This window comes from Myxine glutinosa, unplaced genomic scaffold, assembly GCF_964187855.1.
Source record: "Myxine glutinosa unplaced genomic scaffold, kmMyxGlut1.1 SCAFFOLD_2344, whole genome shotgun sequence".
Taxonomy (NCBI): Eukaryota; Metazoa; Chordata; class Myxini; order Myxiniformes; family Myxinidae; genus Myxine; species Myxine glutinosa.
In genome coordinates, this window is record NW_027618439.1 from 19,757 (window position 1) to 39,159 (window position 19,403).

General features: G+C 45.9%; 1 protein-coding gene across 4 annotated transcripts in view; it reads left to right on the forward strand.

Annotated features, from left to right (window-relative positions):
- Positions 1-19,403, forward strand: part of HIRIP3 (HIRA interacting protein 3) — a 32,002-nt gene that overhangs the window by 5,173 nt on the left and 7,426 nt on the right. For 3 of the 4 annotated variants that reach the window (XM_068113545.2, XM_068113546.2, XM_068113547.2), the window contains exons 2-5: positions 2,094-2,152; positions 3,064-3,181; positions 3,858-4,053; positions 13,045-14,147. In XM_068113545.2, coding sequence (XP_067969646.2) covers positions 2,094-2,152; positions 3,064-3,181; positions 3,858-4,053; positions 13,045-14,147 — 1,476 coding nt within the window. The remainder of the gene's footprint in view (positions 1-2,093; positions 2,153-3,063; positions 3,182-3,857; positions 4,054-13,044; positions 14,148-19,403) is intronic. The other variant, XM_068113544.2, reaches the window with a different exon arrangement.

The window sequence follows — 19,403 nt, forward strand, 5'->3', positions numbered from 1 at the left end:
TAAGCGGAAGAAACAGCCGTCACTCAAAATTGTAAGACCATCCAGCATGACTCCCCTCTCCATCATCCCCCCCACAATCTCCCATCAAACATCACCCCCACAATACCCACCACTACCCCACACCCCCTCTCCCCCCCCCCCCTCCACCAATCCCCATAATCCTCCATCAACCACCACCTACACGATATCAACCACCACACCCCCTCCCTCCTTCATCCCCTACAATCAACCATCACCCAAACAATACCCACCACCCTACACCTCCCTCCCCCACAGCATCACTCCCCCCTCCACTGCAGCGGGACATCAGCACGACATAGCATGGACACGGCACAGCACGACCACATGCACAAATGGTGTCCCGGGGAAAGTATGAAATGGGACGATCCTGTAATATACAGGACACCTGGTCAGCCTGCGATGGTGGGACAAAGCATTCATCACCCATTTTGTCAGTGGTGCCCGAGTGTGCTTGGGTGGTGTTGCCTGTCGGGAATGACGGGTATTTCTGCTGGACTGATATAACTAACTTATCAATTGATACAAAATCCCTTGTACACCATCAATTGAACAGAAAACACCATAAAATCCTACCAATCTGTAGTAAACATGCGACCGGCGTTTTCATCTTCACTCACACTTCCATTGTCGCCATCTTTGTCTGAATCGCTCACATGAGGCTTGAAACGATATAGTCCGGCAGCTAAGCTAAATATAGCATAACAATTGTGCATTTTGTGAGGAAAGCACCAAATTTGGCACACTAGTAGACTATCATATTATGAAAAGATCTGGATTCTTTCAGATTCAGGGGCCATCTCAGATTCAGAGATTTGATTTTTGCAAGATTTGCAGATTTTGCAGATTTGCAAGCTGAGATTGCAACGCCAGGGACGGCCGACTCCTTCCTGCGAGCTGCCCACGTCACCCGCACAAGAAGAGCTCATCAAATCACTGCAGCGGCACTGCACATCCTGCAACACCGTGCGTATGAACGCCACTGTATGACATATGCTGATGATGCAGAAGACCTGCCTGAGTTCGAAGACTGGTGTCACCAGAGAGGAGAAGACATTCCCAACTTTCAGTACTGGGCAACTGTGCTGGAACTAGAGATGTTGGTACTGGTGTACGTGCGTTCTCTGCGGCAGGCTTCATTCACCATGTACCTTGATGCCCTGACGGAACTGGTCCCATGGTTCCATGCCTTAGACCACACACACTATGCCAGGTGGGTCCCTGTTCACCTGAGGGACATGGTTGCACTCCCAATGAAGCACCCAGATGTAGCCAGAGAATTCAGGGCTGGCAACTTCACTGTACAGAAGACGAAGAAGGTGTTCTCTTCGATCCCAATTGAATCGAAATCTTGCAAAAATCAAATCTCTGAATCTGAGATGGCCCAATATCCAGATCTTTTCATAATATGATAGTCTACTGGTGTGCCAAATTTGGTGCTTTCCTCACAAAATGCACAATTGTTATGCTAAGTTGCCCCACTAATAAGGCTCCATAATTCCCCCGAAAGCGTTTTCATCACTAATTTTGTCTCTGATAGTTTCTTCAAAATCAAACTGATCAGTTTCAACATACCGATGACCTTCAGAGTTGCTAATGCCGGTGGAATGGATATCGGAATCCGAGCTCAACATGCACCGTTTTTATATGTAATAACCCACCATTAGGATCAAGGTTGGTTCTGAGTGTGACGTCACTGGTGAAATCGAAAATCGACACTCTAGGGCTTTTTCGACAAAATAAAATCATTCCATTTTGAGATTGGCAAGGAAAAAAAAAATACTTCAAATTAGACTGATTAATGATTTTCAAAGTTTTTTTTTAGAAAAAACAAATTGCGATTGGGTTCCCCTTTAAGGAACTAAGCTTATGAAATATGAAGTAAACTGTCAATATTTAACAGGGCTTTAAATTTTTTTGTGTGTTTTTTCTCAAGTCTCGAAGAGAGTTGCTTTATGACATCTTAAGTGACAGAAACATTCCCAGTTATGAGAGTCCATTCATGAATATGTTTTTCGTGAACCCTTCGTCATTTAAATATTTTTAAAACCTTATTAAAATTTGTACTACTACAGAACACGAAAATCATGGAGAAGTTTGTAAGAAACCTGCTTGGTCAGACTAAAGATATAAGGTAAGTACCTTTGCAATTTTATTTTATAACGGTTTACATCTGGCTTAGCTTAGTACTCGTGAAGCCTGGTGTTGGGCTCGCGGCTAGGGTGCCAGCTTAGGATACCAGGATCCTGGGTTCGAATCCCGGTCGATCGCTGAATTAACGCCAGGGGGTTGACTCAGCCTGTCATACCTTCCGAGGTCGGCTAATTGAGTACCAGTTCACTGGTAATTCCCTGCTTGTCGCAAAAAGGCGACAAAAAGGGTTGGCGTCAGGAAGGGCATCCGGCCGTAAAACATTGCTTCAAAAAGGGGACTGAAAAAACAACAACCACGGTCCCCGAAAAAGGCCAACCCCTGCTTTGCGGGGAAAAATGGCCTCTAAATGTGGTTTTTTTATTTTATAGATCTGGCTTAGCTCCTCCTGCCCTATACAAGCTACCCCAGCTCACATGTGTTTTTCTGGAAAGAAACCTTCACTTGCTCACCCTCCCAAAGTCCAGACTGGTTGCCCACCAGCATTCATGCGTCGCCTTATTCTCCCGATCATGTGTTATCTCCCCGGGTCTTGTCTCGTATACTTCACTCTAGTCTTTCAAATGTACTACCCATCACTACATTCATCCACTCACCCCTGCACATCTGCTATCTCTTCTACACACGTTGATTCTTTCCCATTCTCTTCCCCTCCAACCCATTGTTACTCATTTTAGTATTGTTGTTCATCCTCTCTTCCATGTATGTCCCCCTGCCCCCACCCCCACCCCCACCAAGGATTCATACCCCCTGGTTGTGGACCTGCTGCTCTGTCGCTCAGCTCCTTCATTAACCTAAACCCTTGTATAAATAAATATAAAGGCTCTGCCTCCTGTTTGTTCAAACTTGTTTGAGGTGTTTGTCACACGAGGAACGCCTTGATGTCCTTTACAGTTGTTTGTCCCAAAAAAGTGTTCGAGATAAGTATTTGGTGCATATTGGGCATGAGGAGCTGTCAACCAGCGAAAGAGATATTCTCAAGAAAATGGTCAAACGGATACTGCTTGAACAGGTATTGTTGATAAACATCATACTCGCAGCCTAACAGTACACCTCTTCCATGTGTTATTTGGACCTTCATATTTATGTGTACATGGTGGGTGACTAAAGTGAGAGTATTAAAATGGAACAAAGGGAGAGGACATATTGTACGAGAAGGAAAGGAGAAGACGTGGAATGGAATATAATGGGGTAAACATTGACCAGTTTTGCATTATTGTATTGAATGCATTGACTCATGAGTATGCAGCATCTGTATGTAATAATACATTGCCACTCATTGCAATGTGCAGGGTGTGATATTACTAAAATCAAGCTGTGCCAAACACCAGACATCGGATGGAAGGGGTTAATCGCCATACAGAACCAACAATTTGATTAAAGTTTGAACTTTGTAGGAGTCTTACGGCAGATCGGGCACCGAGAGGGCAAATGTTGACAATCCAGAAAGACCTTTGAAGAGGAAAGCTAAGTGTGACGACATAAATATATGTATATGTATATATACACACCATGCGTGTGCTCAGGGGATGGGGAGAGGTGACACAATCACTCTACCGGTAATGTGCTATTAAATATATAATTGCATTTCAGCTCCTGCTGTACCGACAATAGCATTATGGTTATTATTGTGTTTATTGTTATGGCAGTTATTGTTTGTTTTGAACAATTTTTTTTTATTGTTGCAGCAGGGTGATTCGAGTGACGATGCACCTCTAGCAAAAGTTGTGGGAAAAGGCAGAAAAGATGCTGGTGATGGATGCTCAAAGGAGGGTGTGGGGAAGCTTCAAGGAAGAGCAGGAAAAAGAGTGAGAGATGACAGAGGAGAGAAGGCAGAAAAGAAAGTCCCAAAAGTGGTGAAGAAAAGGAAAAGTCTCCAAAGTAGTGAGTATCTCACAATTGGCTTGACTTTCTTAAGCTTGTTTTGAAGGAAACTGGGAATAGTGAGTAAATGGGTATGTGTGAGGATGGCACGGTAGAAACTAATACCCCTTCCAGATGCATAAACCCTTCCAGATGCAAAATGTATATTGGAATCATCTCAAATGTTGTTGTGTGTATTGATAAGCTTTGCCTCCTGATTTGACTAAAAACAATAACGATAGTCTAAACGGTGTAGCCGCGCTTGTTTGATACTTTATTTGAAGAGGATAGTATGACCTGGGTGGAGATACCAGTTATAGTAGTCAGCAAATAATACAACAACAACAACAACAACAGGCATTTTAAGGCCATTTTCCCTGCAAGAGCGGGGGTTAGACTTGCGGTCTCCATGACAATCTCCTCCATTTTGCCCGACATGTGCGGGGGAGGGAGGGGAGGAGGAGGGGGAGTACACATCTGTCGGTTTTGAATGGGGAGGGAGAGGAATAGGGCAAGAGTGAAGGTGTGTCTGTGTGTGTGTATGTTTGTGTGTGTGTGTGCGGTGTGTGTGCGTTCGCATGATAATGTACAGCGCCATGAGGGTAGTTTACTCTGCTTGATGGGGCTATATAAGACTCCTTTATTATTATTATCTCCCCTTGTTAACCCCCTTGCCCTCATTTCTTCTTCCACCATCTTTAGCCAAGTCTTTCTCGGTCTTCCCCGTCCTCCACTTCAACAACAACATGCATTTTAAAAGGCCATTTTCCCTGCTAGAGTGGGGGTTAGCCTTGCGGTCCCCATGACAATCTTCTCCATTTTGCCCTATTTTCTGCATCTCCTTGTTAACCCCCTTGCCCGCATTTCTTCTTCCACCATCTTTGGCCAAGTCTTTCTCGGTCTTCCCCGTCTTCTACTTCCTTCTACATTCATTTCCATCACTCTTCTCAACCAGTCACTTTCATCCTTCCTCATCACATGACCAAACCATCTCAACCTGTTCCTCTTCACAGCATCAATCACAGGCAATATTCCCATCATCTTTCGCAATTCATCATTTGTCTTCCTCTCTCTCAACGATACTCCGCACATGCGTCGAACCATTCGCATTTCCACCCTTTCCAACCTTCGTTGCTGCTCTACGTTCATTACCCATGTCTCGCTCCCATAAATCATAACACTTCTCACACATGCAGCATACACCTTTCCCTTCAGCTTCAACGACACTCCCCTCATCATCAGCACGCCACTCAATTCCCGAAACTTCTTCCATGCACACCTCCACTTCCTTCTATATTAATTTCCATCACTCTTCTCAACTGGTCACTTTCATCCTTCCTCAACACATGACCAAACCATCTCAACCTGTTTCTCTTCACAGCATCCATCACAGGCTTTATTCCCATCATCTTTCGCAATTCATCATTTGTCTTCCTCTCTCTCAACGATACTCCGCACATCCATCGAACCATTCGCATTTCCACCCTTTCCAGCCTTCGTTGCTGCTCTACATTGATTACCCATGTCTCGCTCCCATAAATCATAACTCTTCTCACACATGCAGCATACACCTTTCCTTTCAGCTTCAACGACACTCCCCTCCTCGTCAGCACGCCACTCAGTTCCCAAAACTTCTTCCATGCACATCTCACTCGAGCAACCGTTGCTGAGTCTGATCCACCTTCTCCATTCAACATGTCTCCTAGGTAGCAAAATGTTTTCACACCTTCCAGCTTCACGCCGTCTCCAAGATCCATCTCCATCTGCAGCTCCCTCTGTGCACACCTTACACTTGAATGTAGCTGCCACACTGGTTAATGACCCTCTCAGACCACTACATTTTTGATGAACCCACTCAGCGCACATTGTACATTGAATGGAGTTCACTCCGACACCCTTCTTGCACACAGCACACGGCCACTTCCCAGTTCTTTCCACCTCACCACATGCTTTACCACTTGCCATCACCTTCGTCTTTCCGATATCCACCTTCAGACCTTTTGTCTCCATACATTCCTTCCACTTGTTCATCTTCTCCTTCAGTCCATCCATAGTTTCTGCAATCAACACCAGATCATCTGCCTACAACAACTCCCACGGTAAACCCTCCTTGACATTCCGAGCCAGCACCTCCATCACAGCTACAAATAGTAGTGGACTTCGTACCGACCGCTGATGCATTCCCACCTTCACCTCAAACTAACCACTGTTCCCGTCCTTCGTCCTTACAGCTGTGCGCGCTCTTTTGTACATTGCCATCACTACTCTGATCAAGCATTCCTCCACTCCTAACTTCCTCAATGCCCATGTCACTACTTCACGTGGAACCCTATCGAATGCTTTCTCCAGATCAACAAACCCAAGAAACAACTTCTTCCTCTTCTCCATGTACTTCTCCTGCAACTGCCTCACAATAAAGAGCGCGTCTGTCGTTCCTCTTCCTGGCATAAACCCAAACTGCATTTCATCGATCTTCACTTTCTTCCTTATCCTCCTCTCCAACACCCTTTCCAATCCCTTCATTCCATGCTCCAATAACTTTATCGCTCGATACGAGCCACAGTCCAGAGGGTGACCTTTCCCCTTGTATAGAGGGACGAGGGTACTCAGTTCCCAATCCACTGCAATGTGGCCTTCTTTCACGACCAGATTACAGATCTGTCATTATCTTCACACCCGAACTTCCCGCTGCCTTCAACATATCTCCCACAACTCCCGTCGGCCCTCCCGCTTTAATGTAAGTCAGCAAATAATGTAAGTATTAATTTTTTTCAATAAATTCCACATTCCTGTGCCACCTTCAGTCGAACATCAGGTATTGACAGCAGGTTTGTGAAATGTTTGGACAAAAAACGTATCCCGTCTGAATGGTTCTATATCCAGCCAATGGCAAGACTGCAAATGGGGAATCGGTGAATATCACGGGTGGAAACCCTTATGTCATTTCCTCATTCTGCTTTAAACTCAATATCTCTATATTTTAATTCCAAACAGCATCATTCCAATCACAAACTAATACTATGGTGTTAATATATCGAAATATAATGTAAAATCATGATTGTATTGAGATATTATCAAACCAGCAAACTATCATCATCTGTTCACTTCCGGATTTGGGAGCAAGGTCCGTGTAGATCGCATTTAAAAAGTCATAATTGTATTGAGGAATGTCTGAAACCTCCTACCGACCTGACAATACCCTCTGGAACCCTAAAACGTTACACAGAAGGTAATTATATTTCCTTTTAGAAAAATATGCAACTGAAATGTTTACTAAATGCTTGTCCCCCTGTCATGTGACCAAATCTTCAGCTCTGATTGGTGGGTGTTTGTGAGGCACATGCATACATACACTTCACAGACAGACAAAGGCTGTTCCAGACAGCATTGCCCTATGGGCTATGCCGTAATAAAATGCACACACTGAAACCTGTTGATGTAATTAATTTAACCATCTCATGTAGTGCTTCAATTTGATCATTTTCAAACTATTATGTCAAATATCACAGCAATTGACTAATTAGGATGCATCTCAAAACTTCTCCGAAACACCTACTCCCTCTTGGTGTTTTTTGTTGTTGTTGTTTTTTTTTTTTTTGTATACAAGATCAAGGCTCGTGTCAGAGCTAACTTTAATCACATAAAAACAAACTGACACATAACATATGATAAAGCGAGTGGGAGACAAGATGGGGAGAGAGAGGGAAGCACACAAGTACAACAGGAGAGAACAGGGACATTGGGAGATCTGTGGGAGGGAGAGGGCTTGGGCGGAGGGGACATGGGAAGGGGTGGGAGAGGTAAAAAAGAAAAACACATGGACACTGCGAGGACTTCCAGGAAAGAAGTCGGTATTTCAAAAAAGTGGATCTTGGGTGAATTCACGGGGGTAGAAAAGATCAAGGTTTTGGATGAGGGAAGATAAGAGATGGTGGTGAACAGCTGTTTTAAAGACCTGGAGGGAGGAGTCGGATTGAAGAGAGTGAGGGCGTTTGTTCCAGAGGCGGGAGAAAAGAGGAATGAAAGAGTGAAGGTGAATAGAGAGTCTTGATTTTGGCAGTTTCACCATAAGAGGGTTGCTGGCAGATCTTGTGTGACCTGTAGGAATATTTGGGGGACAGAGCACAGACAGAGCTGGGGGAGCTAGGCCGGAGAGGAGTCAGTAGAAGACAGAAAGACCACCTACCTGCCTGTGGTGAGTGAGTGAAAGGCCCTCGGAGTTAGCTTCATCGCGGGAGATTCCAATGATTCTGAAAGCTTTGGTTTCAACAGCCAAGCAAGGTGTGAGGCAGGAGCACCAGCCCAGAGGGGAGAACATTATTCCATTGAGCTGCAGATGAAAGCCATGTATGTGGTGAGGAGCTCAGGTGTGCCAAGGAAGGATTTCGCACGACAGAGGATGCCCAGTCGGCGACTGGCTTTTGAGGCCAGCTTGGAAATGTGTATTTCCCAGGAAAGATCATGGCAGATAGTGAGACCCAAAAGCTTGAGTGATAGAACTTCTTGGAGAGGATTGTTCAGAAAGTGGATGGGAGGGTTGTCCACTCAGTCTTTTCGGAGAGACGTAGTAAGAGTGTGAGATTTGTCAGGATTGAAATACATGTTCCACTTGTTTGACCAGTCTGTGATTTTGTCCAGGTCTGCAGAGAGTGAGGAGGCTGCAGACTGCCGATGTGAGGGATTATGTCTGGAGTGGCAGAGAGTGGAATCAACAGCAAAGAGATAGATTTTCCAGAGAGTCAGAGAGATCATTGATGAAGACCAGAAAAAGCACAGGGCCCAGAACACTGCCTTGGGGAACTCCAGCCTGAACAGGAATGGGGAGATGAGAGAAACCCATTCAGGGCCACATGTTGACTACGACTAGAGAGGAAGTCCGCAAGCCATGCGTGGAGATTTCCATGGATACCGTAGGAGGAGAGTTTGGTGAGCAGAGCTGGGTTCCAGACCGTATCGAAGTCACGTGATATGTCAAGGGAGACAGCTCTAATTTCCTGTTTGACATTGAGGACCTCCATCCATTGTTGAGACAACAGAAGCAGCATGTCCAGAGTCGAGTGACCTGGTCTGAAACCAAATTGATGATCAGAGATCAAGCCATTGGAGGAGAGGAAGGATTTGATATCCAAAGCAATGATGGATTCCATGACTTTGCTGATAATTTGGAGCAGGCTGATTAGTCTGTAGTTGCAAGGATCTGTTTTTGCACATTTTTTGTGTAAAGCTGTAATGTTGGCTGATTTTGAAACTGATGGCAGATGACCTTGAGCAAAAGAGAGGGTGAAAAGAACAGAGAGAGGGTGTGAAAGAGCGGCAGAGCAGGATTTTAAGACCCGTGGGCTGATGCCATCTGGTCCAGTTGCAGAATCAGAATCGAGGATTGACAGAAACCCTCTCCACCTTGTCAGGAGAGAAGGACACAGAGTCCAGGAGCAGATGGGTACAACTGGGTGTGGTGGGTACAGAGAGAGATGGGTTTGGGACACAATATTTTGAGGCAAACACAGAGTTGATGCATTCAGCTGTGTCGCCCTTTGAGGTAAGGGAGGGGATGGAGGGGGAACAAACACCAGAAACAGATTTGACTAGACGCCACCAGAATTTGGAAGAGAAAGACAGGCTTGAGAGTTCAGGCTTGAGAGTAGAGAGATATTGTTTCCTCTTTCTCCTGCGGGTGGATATACATTTGTTCCGGGCTTTGTGAAAGGAAATGAAATTGCCTTCCGTTGGATTTGCCTTCCAGGAGGTGAAGGCAAGTTGTTTCAAGGCAACTGCCTCATCACAAGATTCCGTGTGCCATGGATGGGAGGAAGGGTATGACAACTGAAAACGAGATGTGATAAATCTATGCATGAGAGAGACAAATTTACTTTGGAAGAATTCCCAGGATGAGTTGATGTCAGAGGCAGTAGAGATGGGAGACCAGTCCAGATGATTGATGGCTGCTTGAAGACCATGCCAGTTGGCCTGAGTGAAATGCCAGACTCGTCGACGCTGAGGAGGCTCTCTGAGAATGGCCAGAGAGATGTCCACTTTAACAAGCATATGGTCAGACAAACCGATTGGAGCAGAAGAAAAGCAGCAGACATTTGCAGGGAGGTTTGTCAAAACCAAGTCTAGAAGAGAAGATGCTCCGTTTACTGAGATCAGGGTCAGGAAATTGACAGATTGTGTCAGTCCCAGTGAGTTGCAGAAGTCCTTTGCTGAGGAGCCATGGCTGGTGAGAGAGGTACCCACACCCAGCCAGCTGGCATGATGACAGTTGAAGTAACCACATATGAGGAAGAGAGAGTTGGGATGAGTTGATAGAAGTTGGTCCATGTTATCAGACAGTGAGATGTAGATGGAGTCATCACTATTTGGAGGACGGTACAACACACATATGAACAAAAGGTGGGAGTGAAGGGGAAGCCGTAGCCAGAGGTACTCCTGGGGTTGAGGTGGAGAGAGGGCAGTGCAGGTACAGTGAGGAAGAGTTTTTGGTAAAGATAGCAACCGTACTTCCAGGACGAGGCTCAGTTCTATCATACCGGAGGAGGGACTAACCAGGCAGAGATATTAAGGAATCAGAGACATCTTGAAGGAGGAAGGTTTCTGTTAAGCAGATCAAGTCTGGTTTGTCAGAAGCAACCTGTATGGAGAGATCAATCAGGTTTTAGCGAAAGCCATGAATGTTGGAGGTCCATACCGTTGAGGAAGAGGAAGGGGGGGAGCAGCGGATACAGGACAGGGGAGGGGAGGGGTAGGGTAAGATGAGGAAGAGGAGGAGGAGGTAGGGAGAGCTGTTTATAGTGTGTCAGAGATTTCAGGAGAGCGACGAGAAAGGGAAGGATGAGGAGGACAAAAGGTTTGATGGTGATTGGGTGAGGCACAGTGAGGTGTTGTTTGAGAGTGGGGAAGGGTGAGGAAGAAGGTTGGATGAGATGGAGATTGGAGGTGAGAGTTGGAACGGAGAGGAAGTGGGGAGGATGCTTTGAGGAGGATGGGTGGTGTGAGAGGGGAGAATTGGAGAAAAAAAATTGAAGGGGAAAGGGAGTGGGGAGGGTGGAGTTTTGAAGGGGAGGTGTGAGGGGGGAATTTAGGAGGGGCGGGGTGAGGGGGGAGTTTGGGAGGGGAGAGGTGGGGGGGGGGGGGGGTTAGGACGGGAGGGGCAAGGGGGGAGATTTGAAAGGGATGGGTGAGGGGGGAGTTTAGGAGGGGAGGGGTGAGTTTGAATTTTAGAAAGTGTTGGATGATTAATTGAAAATGAACATTTATTGGAAAACAGAGTTACCTGTGATTTTTGAGTCAGAGATCTGTTTAACTTAAATTTGGTCAATTGTCAGGAGCACCAGGATACAAACAGGTCAGCTTGGCGTAACATTTGCTGCAAAGGCCTGGACCACTTTGAATGTGGGAGAATTGCTATCGAGAGACAGCGGAGGCAAGAAAGAAAATCCTGCCAACGTCCATCTCCACAAGGACCAGTCTATACCTGCAATGTTTGTGGTTGATGCTCTGGGTCGCCCATTGGACTATACAGCCATCACACAATGCTTAGTGAGCACACCAACGAAGGGAAGAGATTCATCGAAAACGATGACTCACACCACGATGGAGTGATGGAAATGAATGTCGAAGGAAGTAGAGGATGGGGAAGACCGAGAAAGACTTGGCTAAAGATGGTTGAAGAAGAAATGTGGGCAAGGGGGTTAACAAGGAGAGATGCAGAAAATAGGGCAAAATGGAGAAGATTGTCATGGGGACCGCAAGGCTAACCCCCGCTCTTGCTGGGAAAATGGCCTTTAAAATGCCTGTTGTTTGTTGTACACCGCCATCATCATCATAGAATTAGTTAGGATAGACATTATGTACTAGTCTGAAGAGGTACTTGAAGTTACTGAGCTTCTCACCACATACAAAGCTTTCATCCGCAGCTTGATGGAGTACTGTTCTCCCCTCTGGTCTGGTGCTCCTGCCTCACACCTAGCTCGGCTTCACGCTGTAGAATCCAAGGCTTTTATAATCATTGGAATCTCCCTCGATGAAGTTGATTCTGAGGGCCTTTCACTCTCTCACCGCAGGCAGGTTGGTGGTCTTTCTGTCTTCTATCGACTCCTCTCCGGCCTTGCTCCCCCTGCTCTGTCTGTGCTCTATCCCCCAAATATTCCTTGGCGGACAAGGTCCGCCAGTAACCCTCTTCTGGTTAAACTGCCAAAATCGAGATTCTCTGCTCACCTTCACTCTTTCATTCCTCTTTTTCCCGCCTCTGGAACAAACTCCCACACTCTTCAATCCCACTCCTCTCTCCGGGACTTCAATACAGCTGTTCACCACCATCTCTTATCTTCCCCATCTAAAACCTTGATCTTCTCTACCCTCTTTAATATACCCCAAATCCACCTTTTTCCTGAAGGCCCCTGTGGTGTCCATCTTGTTTAGGACTGCTTTCTGAATGGGGATTGAGCGAGTAGGACTGATTTCTGAATGGGGATTGAACGAGTCGGACTGCTTTCTGAATGGGGATTGAAGGAGTAGGGCTGCTTTCTGAATGGGGGATTGAATGGGTATAGCTGCTTGCTGAACGGGTAGGACTAATTTAATTTGCTTGTTGAGGTAATGGTGAGGGACAGACTTGGGGCAGAGCTTGAACGTAAGTGTGGAAGAATCAAAATGAGACAGATGTTTTATTTATTTTATTATTACTCTGAGTCGTTTGTTTGTGGAATAGTTTGCCAGGAGGAGCAGTGGGATTAAGAACATGACATTTTGAGAAAAGCAGATACCTAGAGGGAGTAAGAACAGGTGATTGCTGGGGGTGATTTGATGTGTTTTTTTTCTGACATGTTTTGTATAGAAGCAGAATCACACTACAGGATGCATTGGTGTTGGGTATAATTACTTTTTTGATGCAATTCTACTACCAATCCCTAACCCTAACCCTTCAAATTTATAAATGTATCATTGTTTTAAATAGTACTATTATTGTTTAGTTCTCTTGTAATGTTTTTTTTTTACATTTTTTTTTCACAGACAGTTCTGAAAATGATTCTTCAAGTGAAAGAAGCACAAAAATATTACCACCTGAAAACCACAACACGGATCGTCAAAAGACTCGTAACCCAAAAAGAGGACGAAGTAAAGCTATTGAGACAGGAAGTGAAGAAGAAGAAAATAAGGAATATGATGACCTAAATGGGGATCGAGATAAAAAAAATCAACCTCAGAGACCACATAAAGGGGACAGTGAGGGAGATGCTAGTGATGAGAATGACGTAGTTAGCAATACAGAGAGTGAGAGCGAAAGCAGAGAGCAAAGCAAGACGAGAAGTAAGCACCAACAGAAGAAGAAAAGGAGAGTTGGTGGAGGAAATATGGAAAGTGAGAGAAAGAAATGTCATCATATCGACAATAGTGGGAGTGACAGTGAGAAAGGAGAAAATGAGAAGTCTCAGGAACTGAAGCAGCCTCAGGATGTTGAAAGTGGGAGTGACAGTGAGAAAGTAGGAAATGAGAAGTCTCAGGAACTGAAGCAGCCTCAGTATGCTGAAAGTGGGAGTGACAGTGAGAAAGTAGGAAATGAGAAGTCTCAGGAACTGAAGCAGCCTCAGGATGCTGAAAGTGGGAGTGACAGTGAGAAAGTAGGAAATGAGAAGTCTCAGGAACTGAAGCAGCCTCAGGATGTTGAAAGTGGGAGTGACAGTGAGAAAGTTGGAAATGAGAAGTCTCAGGAACTGAAGCAGCCTCAGGATGCTGAAAGTGGGAGTGACAGTGAGAAAGTTGGAAATGAGAAGTCTCAGGAACTGAAGCAGCCTCAGGATGTTGAAAGTGACAGTGCAGCTGAAGAGGAGAGTCAAGGAGGGAAGAGCAAAAATATATCTGAGGAAGAAGAAGACACATTGGAAATGCAGGAACAATGTAAAAGCGAGAGCAGTTGGGAGTCTGGGATGGACAGTGGAGCAGAGGAGAAAGAGTCAGGGAAAGAAGAGTCAGAGAGTGATGGGCTTGCGGAAAGTGATGACAGCAGCAAAAAGCGTCGGCACCCACAGAAAAAAGGGAAAACCAACACAAGGACTATGATCCAGAAAAGTGCTCACAAAAAGGGGACAAAAAGAAAGGGTGAAGGAAATGGGAAGGTGGGTTCGATTTTTTATTTTATTATTCAATCTACTATATACGAGAGCTATTGGTCTGTCTGTGTGTGTCGCCATTTTTCTCAGAGATGGCTGAACGGATCTTTGTCAAACTTTCAGAGGTTCATCCGTGAGTGCCTGGGAGTGTTTTAGGCAAAACAAAAGTGACTTTTTGGGGATTAAAAAAAAATCGCTCTATACTGCCCAAGCCTTTTTGATTAATGACAGTTATATACAAGTACACATTTGCATAAATAAATACAAAACAATCACCAGACATTTGAACACAAATAATAAAACGATTCCGGAAGCGGTCGAAGTTGGTGGTAAGGCTTCTCCTTCTTCCTGAACGTTACCATACTTGACTCAGAAATGTGATGAACTGTACATTCTCCAGCATATATTCAACGAAAAGGTAAAATAATGATTTGACATTTGTGATGGATTCTGATTTGGATGCAATTGCTTTTCCATTATATTTGCCCTCATTTCAAATATGTTAATGTTTATTTTTCATTTGAGCAATGCTGGGTACTCCATCAGTAAACGCTTTTATACTTTACTCGGGGTACAAATACAACTTTGTTTGGGGGGTAACATACGCAATGTGGCTGTGGCCTCATTCAGGGGTGTGGAGTACTGGGAGAGGGGCGTAAATTCTCTATGTACAGTCACGTGAAAAAGTAAGTACACCCCATGTAAAGTTTTGACTTTTTCAACATATTTCAACATACAGCTATTTGATCTTCATTTCAACAATATTGATAGATAAAGGTGATATAGTATAACAAATATCATGAAACATTTACATTTTGTAGTCCATTGTATAATTTGCTTTGCCATTATATTTGCCTTCATTTCAAATATGTTAATGTTTATTTTTCGAAAAGTTTTTTGGAGATCTCGCGAGATCTTGGAGACGGCGGCAGGGATTTTCGAAGCTCCACACGGTCTCCACGTTTTTCGAAGTTAAGTCTGTTCACAATTGTATTTTGTCGAAACTGTATTTATCTTTCGGTGTGTGAAGTTATTGTGTGCAACTTTGGTTGTTTCTCGGTGTTTATCTTTCATAAATTGATCGTCTGTTTGCCGTGTCGCGAGCAAGGCCTTGTACAGTGTGCACTGTACAACCTTGAGGCTTTGTTTTTCTCTCAGTGGTCCATCGTTTGTGATCCAATAACTTTCGTTCTCTGTATTCCCAGTCTTTTCACCCATAGCCTACTTCCTTGTGTAAATCTCAACTCAAAAAAAAAAAACAAAAAAACATTTCCTTCTCTGTTCTCATTCGTTTATTCATTCTTATTCGTTCGTTCGTTCTTCGACCACGTGTTTCTCCCCCATTTCCCCAGATAGTTTTCACTCATTAACCTTCAATGTTTACACTTTCCCCTCAAGTTATGTATTCCGTCATATTTTATAACACCTTTTTCTTCTTCTTCTTTAAAAGGCTGCTTTCGACTTGCTCACCAAATCAATTCATCCCAAAAAAAATATCCATCTCCTATAGTGCCTTTGTTCTACATTCCCTAAACTCTCCTGCACTCCATCCTCCATCCAGCGTCCTTAAACGTATTTTTAACTCGAAGGTCACAAGAAACTCATTTTGCAATAAATGTTCGTTTCCCATAAATCGTACACTTTCAAAAATCCAATCTCACCCCTCCCCTCCAAATCTTCCCCATAACCCCTCCCCTCCAAATCTTCCCCATCACCCCTCCCCTCCAAATCTTCCCCATCACCCATCCCTTTCAAATCTCCCCCCTTGCCCCCTCCCTCCTAAACTACTCCCTCACCCCTCCCCGCCAAGACGCCCCCTCGCCCCTCCCCTCCTAGACTCCTGCCTCACCCCTCCCCTCCAAATCTCCCCCATATCCCATCCCTTTCAAATCCCTCCCCTTGTCCCTTCCCTCCCAAACTCCCCCCTCACCCCTCCCCTTCAAATCTCCCCACCCTCATTGCTTCTCAATTTCCCCCCGCTCACTCCCCCTCCTCAAAGCGTCCTCCCCGCTTCTTCCCCCTTCAAACTCTCACCTCCATCTCCCCCAACCTTCTGCCTCGCTCTTCCCCCTCCTCAAATAACACCTCATTGTGGCTCACCCAATCACCATCAAACCTTTTGTCCGCCCCATCCTTCCCTTTCTCCGAGCTATTCTGAAATCTCTGACACACCTTCAACAGCTCTCCCTACCTCTTCCACCTCTTCCACATCTTACCCTACCCCTCCTCCCCCCTGTTCTGTATCTGATGCTCCCCCTTCCTCTTCATTAACGGTATGGACCTCAAACATCCGGGGCCTTCGTTCAAACTTAACTGATCTCTCCATACAGGTTGCTTCTGTCAAACCAGACGTGATCTGCTTAACAGAAACTTTCCTCCTTTATGATGTCTCTGATTCCATAGTATCTCTCCCGGGCTACTCCCTCCTCCGGTATGATAGACCTGAGCCTCGTCCTGGAGGCGGGGTTGCTATCTTTATCAAAAACTCTCTTCCTCACTCGCCCTGCACTGCACTCTCTCCACCTCACCCCCAGGAATACCTCTGGCTACGGCTTCCCCTTCGCTCCCACCTCTTGTTCATATGTGTGTTGTACCGTCCACCAAACAGTGATGACTCCATCTACATCTCGCTGTCTGATGATATGGACCAACTTCTATCTACTCATCCCAACTCTCTCTTCCTCATATGTGGTGATTTCAACTGTCATCATGCCAGTTGGCTGGGTGTGGGTACCTCTCTCACCAGCCATGGCTCCTCAGCAAAGGACTTCTGCGACTCACTGGGACTGACACAATCTGTCAATTTCCCGACCCGGATCTCAGTCAACGGAACATCTTCTCTTCTGGACTTGGTTATGACAAACTTCCCTGAAAATGTCTGCTGCTCTTCTTCTGCTCCGATCGGATCATCTGATCATGTCCTTGTTAAAGTGGACATCTCTCTGACCATCCTCAGGGAGCCTGCTCAGCGTCGACGAGTCTGGCATTTCACTCAGGCCAACTGGCACGGTCTTCAAGCAGCCATCAATCATCTGGACTGGTCTCCCATCTCTACCACCTCTGACATCAACTCATCCTGGGAATTCTTCCAAAGTAAATTGCTCTCTCTCATGCACAGATTTATCCCATCTCGTCTTCAGTTGTCATACCCTTCCTCCCGTCCATGGTACACGGAATCTTGTGGTGAGGCTGTTGCCCAGAAACAACTTGCCTTCGTCTCCTGGAAAGCAAATCCAACGGAAGGAAATCACATTTCCTTTCACAAAGCCCGAAACAAGTGTGTGTCCACCCTCAGAAGAGCCAGGAAACAATATCTCTCCGTTCTCAAGACCGAACTCTCTTATCTGTCTCCCTCTTCCAAATCCTGGTGGCGTCTGGTCAAATCCGTTTCTGGTGTTTGTTCCCCCTCCATCCCCTCCCTTACCTCAAACGGCTACACAGCTGACTCCGCACGTGAAAAAGCTGAATGCCTCAACTCTGTGTTTGCCTCTAAATCTTGTGTCCCAAACCCATCCCTCTCTGTACCCACCATACCCAGTCGTACCCTGCTGCTCCTGGACTCCGTGTCCTTTCCTCCTGACAAGGTGGAAAAGTTTCTGTCAACCCTCGACTCTGATTCTGCAACTGGACCCGACGGCATCAGCCCACGGGTCCTAAAATCCTGCTCTGCTGCTCTATCTCACCCTCTCTCTGTTCTCTTCACCCTCTCTTTTGCTCAAGGTCAACTGCCATCTGCTTGGAAATCAGCCAACATCACCGCTTTGCACAAAAAAGGTGCAAAAGCAGATCCTAGCAACTACAGACCAATCAGCCTTCTCCCAATTATCAGCAAAATCATGGAATCCATCATTGCTTCTGATATGAAATCTTTCCTCTTCTCCAATGGCTTGATCTCTGATCATCAATTTGGTTTCAGACAAGGTCACTCTACTCTGGACATGCTGCTTCTGCTGTCTCAACAATGGATGGAGGTCCTCAATGCCAAACAGGAAATTAGAGCTGTCTCCCTCGACATATCACGTGCCTTCGACACGGTCTGGCACCCCGCTCTGCTCACCAAACTCTCCTCCTTTGGTATCCATGGAAATCTCCACGCATGGCTGGCGGACTTCCTCTCTAGTCGTCGTCAACGTGTGGCCCTGAATGGGTTTCTCTCATCTCCTCTTCCTGTTCAGGCTGGAGTTCCCCAAGGCAGTGTTCTGGGCCCCGTGCTTTTTCTGGTCTTCATCAATGATCTCTCTGACTCTCTCGAAAATCCTCTCTATCTCTTTGCTGATGACTCCACTCTCTGCCGCTCCATTCCTCTTCCCTCAGATCGGCAGTCTGCTGCCTCCTCACTCTCTGAAGACCTGGACAAAATCACAGACTGGTCAAACAAGTGGAACATGTCTTTCAATCCTGACAAATCTCACACTCTTACTATGTCTCTCCGAAAAGATCGACTGGACAACCCTCCCATCTACTTTCTCAAGAATCCTCTCCAAGAAGTTCTGTCGCTCAAGATTTTGGGTCTCACTATCTGCCATGATCTTTCTTGGGAAAACCACATTTCCAAGCTGGCCTCCAAAGCCAGTCGCCGACTGGGCATCCTCCGTCGTGCGAAGTCCTTCCTCGGCACACCTGAGCTCCTCACCACATACAAGGCTTTCATCCGCAGCTCAATGGAATACTGTTCTCCACTATGGGCCGGTGCTCCTGCCTCACACCTAGCTCGGCTTCACGCTGTTGAAACCAAAGCTTTCAGAATTATTGGAATCTCCCGCGATGAAGCTATCTCTGAGGGCCTTTCACTCACTCACCGCAGGCAGGTAGGTGGTCTTTCTGTCTTCTACCGACTCCTCTCCGGCCTTGCACCCCCAGCTCTCTCTGTGCTCTGTCCCCCAAATATTCCTACAGGTCGCACAAGATCTGCCAGCAACCCTCTGATGGTTAAACTGCCGAAATCTCGGCTCTCCGCTCACCTTCACTCTTTCATTCCTCTTTTCTCCCGCCTCTGGAACAAACTCCCTCACTCCCTTCAATCCCACTCCTCCCTCCAGGTCTTTAAAACAGCTGTTCACCACCATCTCTTATCTTCCCCCATCCAAAACCTTGATCTTTTCTACCCCCGCTAATTCACCCCAGATCCACCTTGTTTGAAATTCCAACTTCTTTCCTGGAAGTCCTGGCAGTGTCCATATGTTTTATACCTCTCCCACTGCCCCCTTCCCACGCCCCCCCCCCCAAAGCCCTCGCCCTCTCTCAGATCTCTCGATGTCTCCA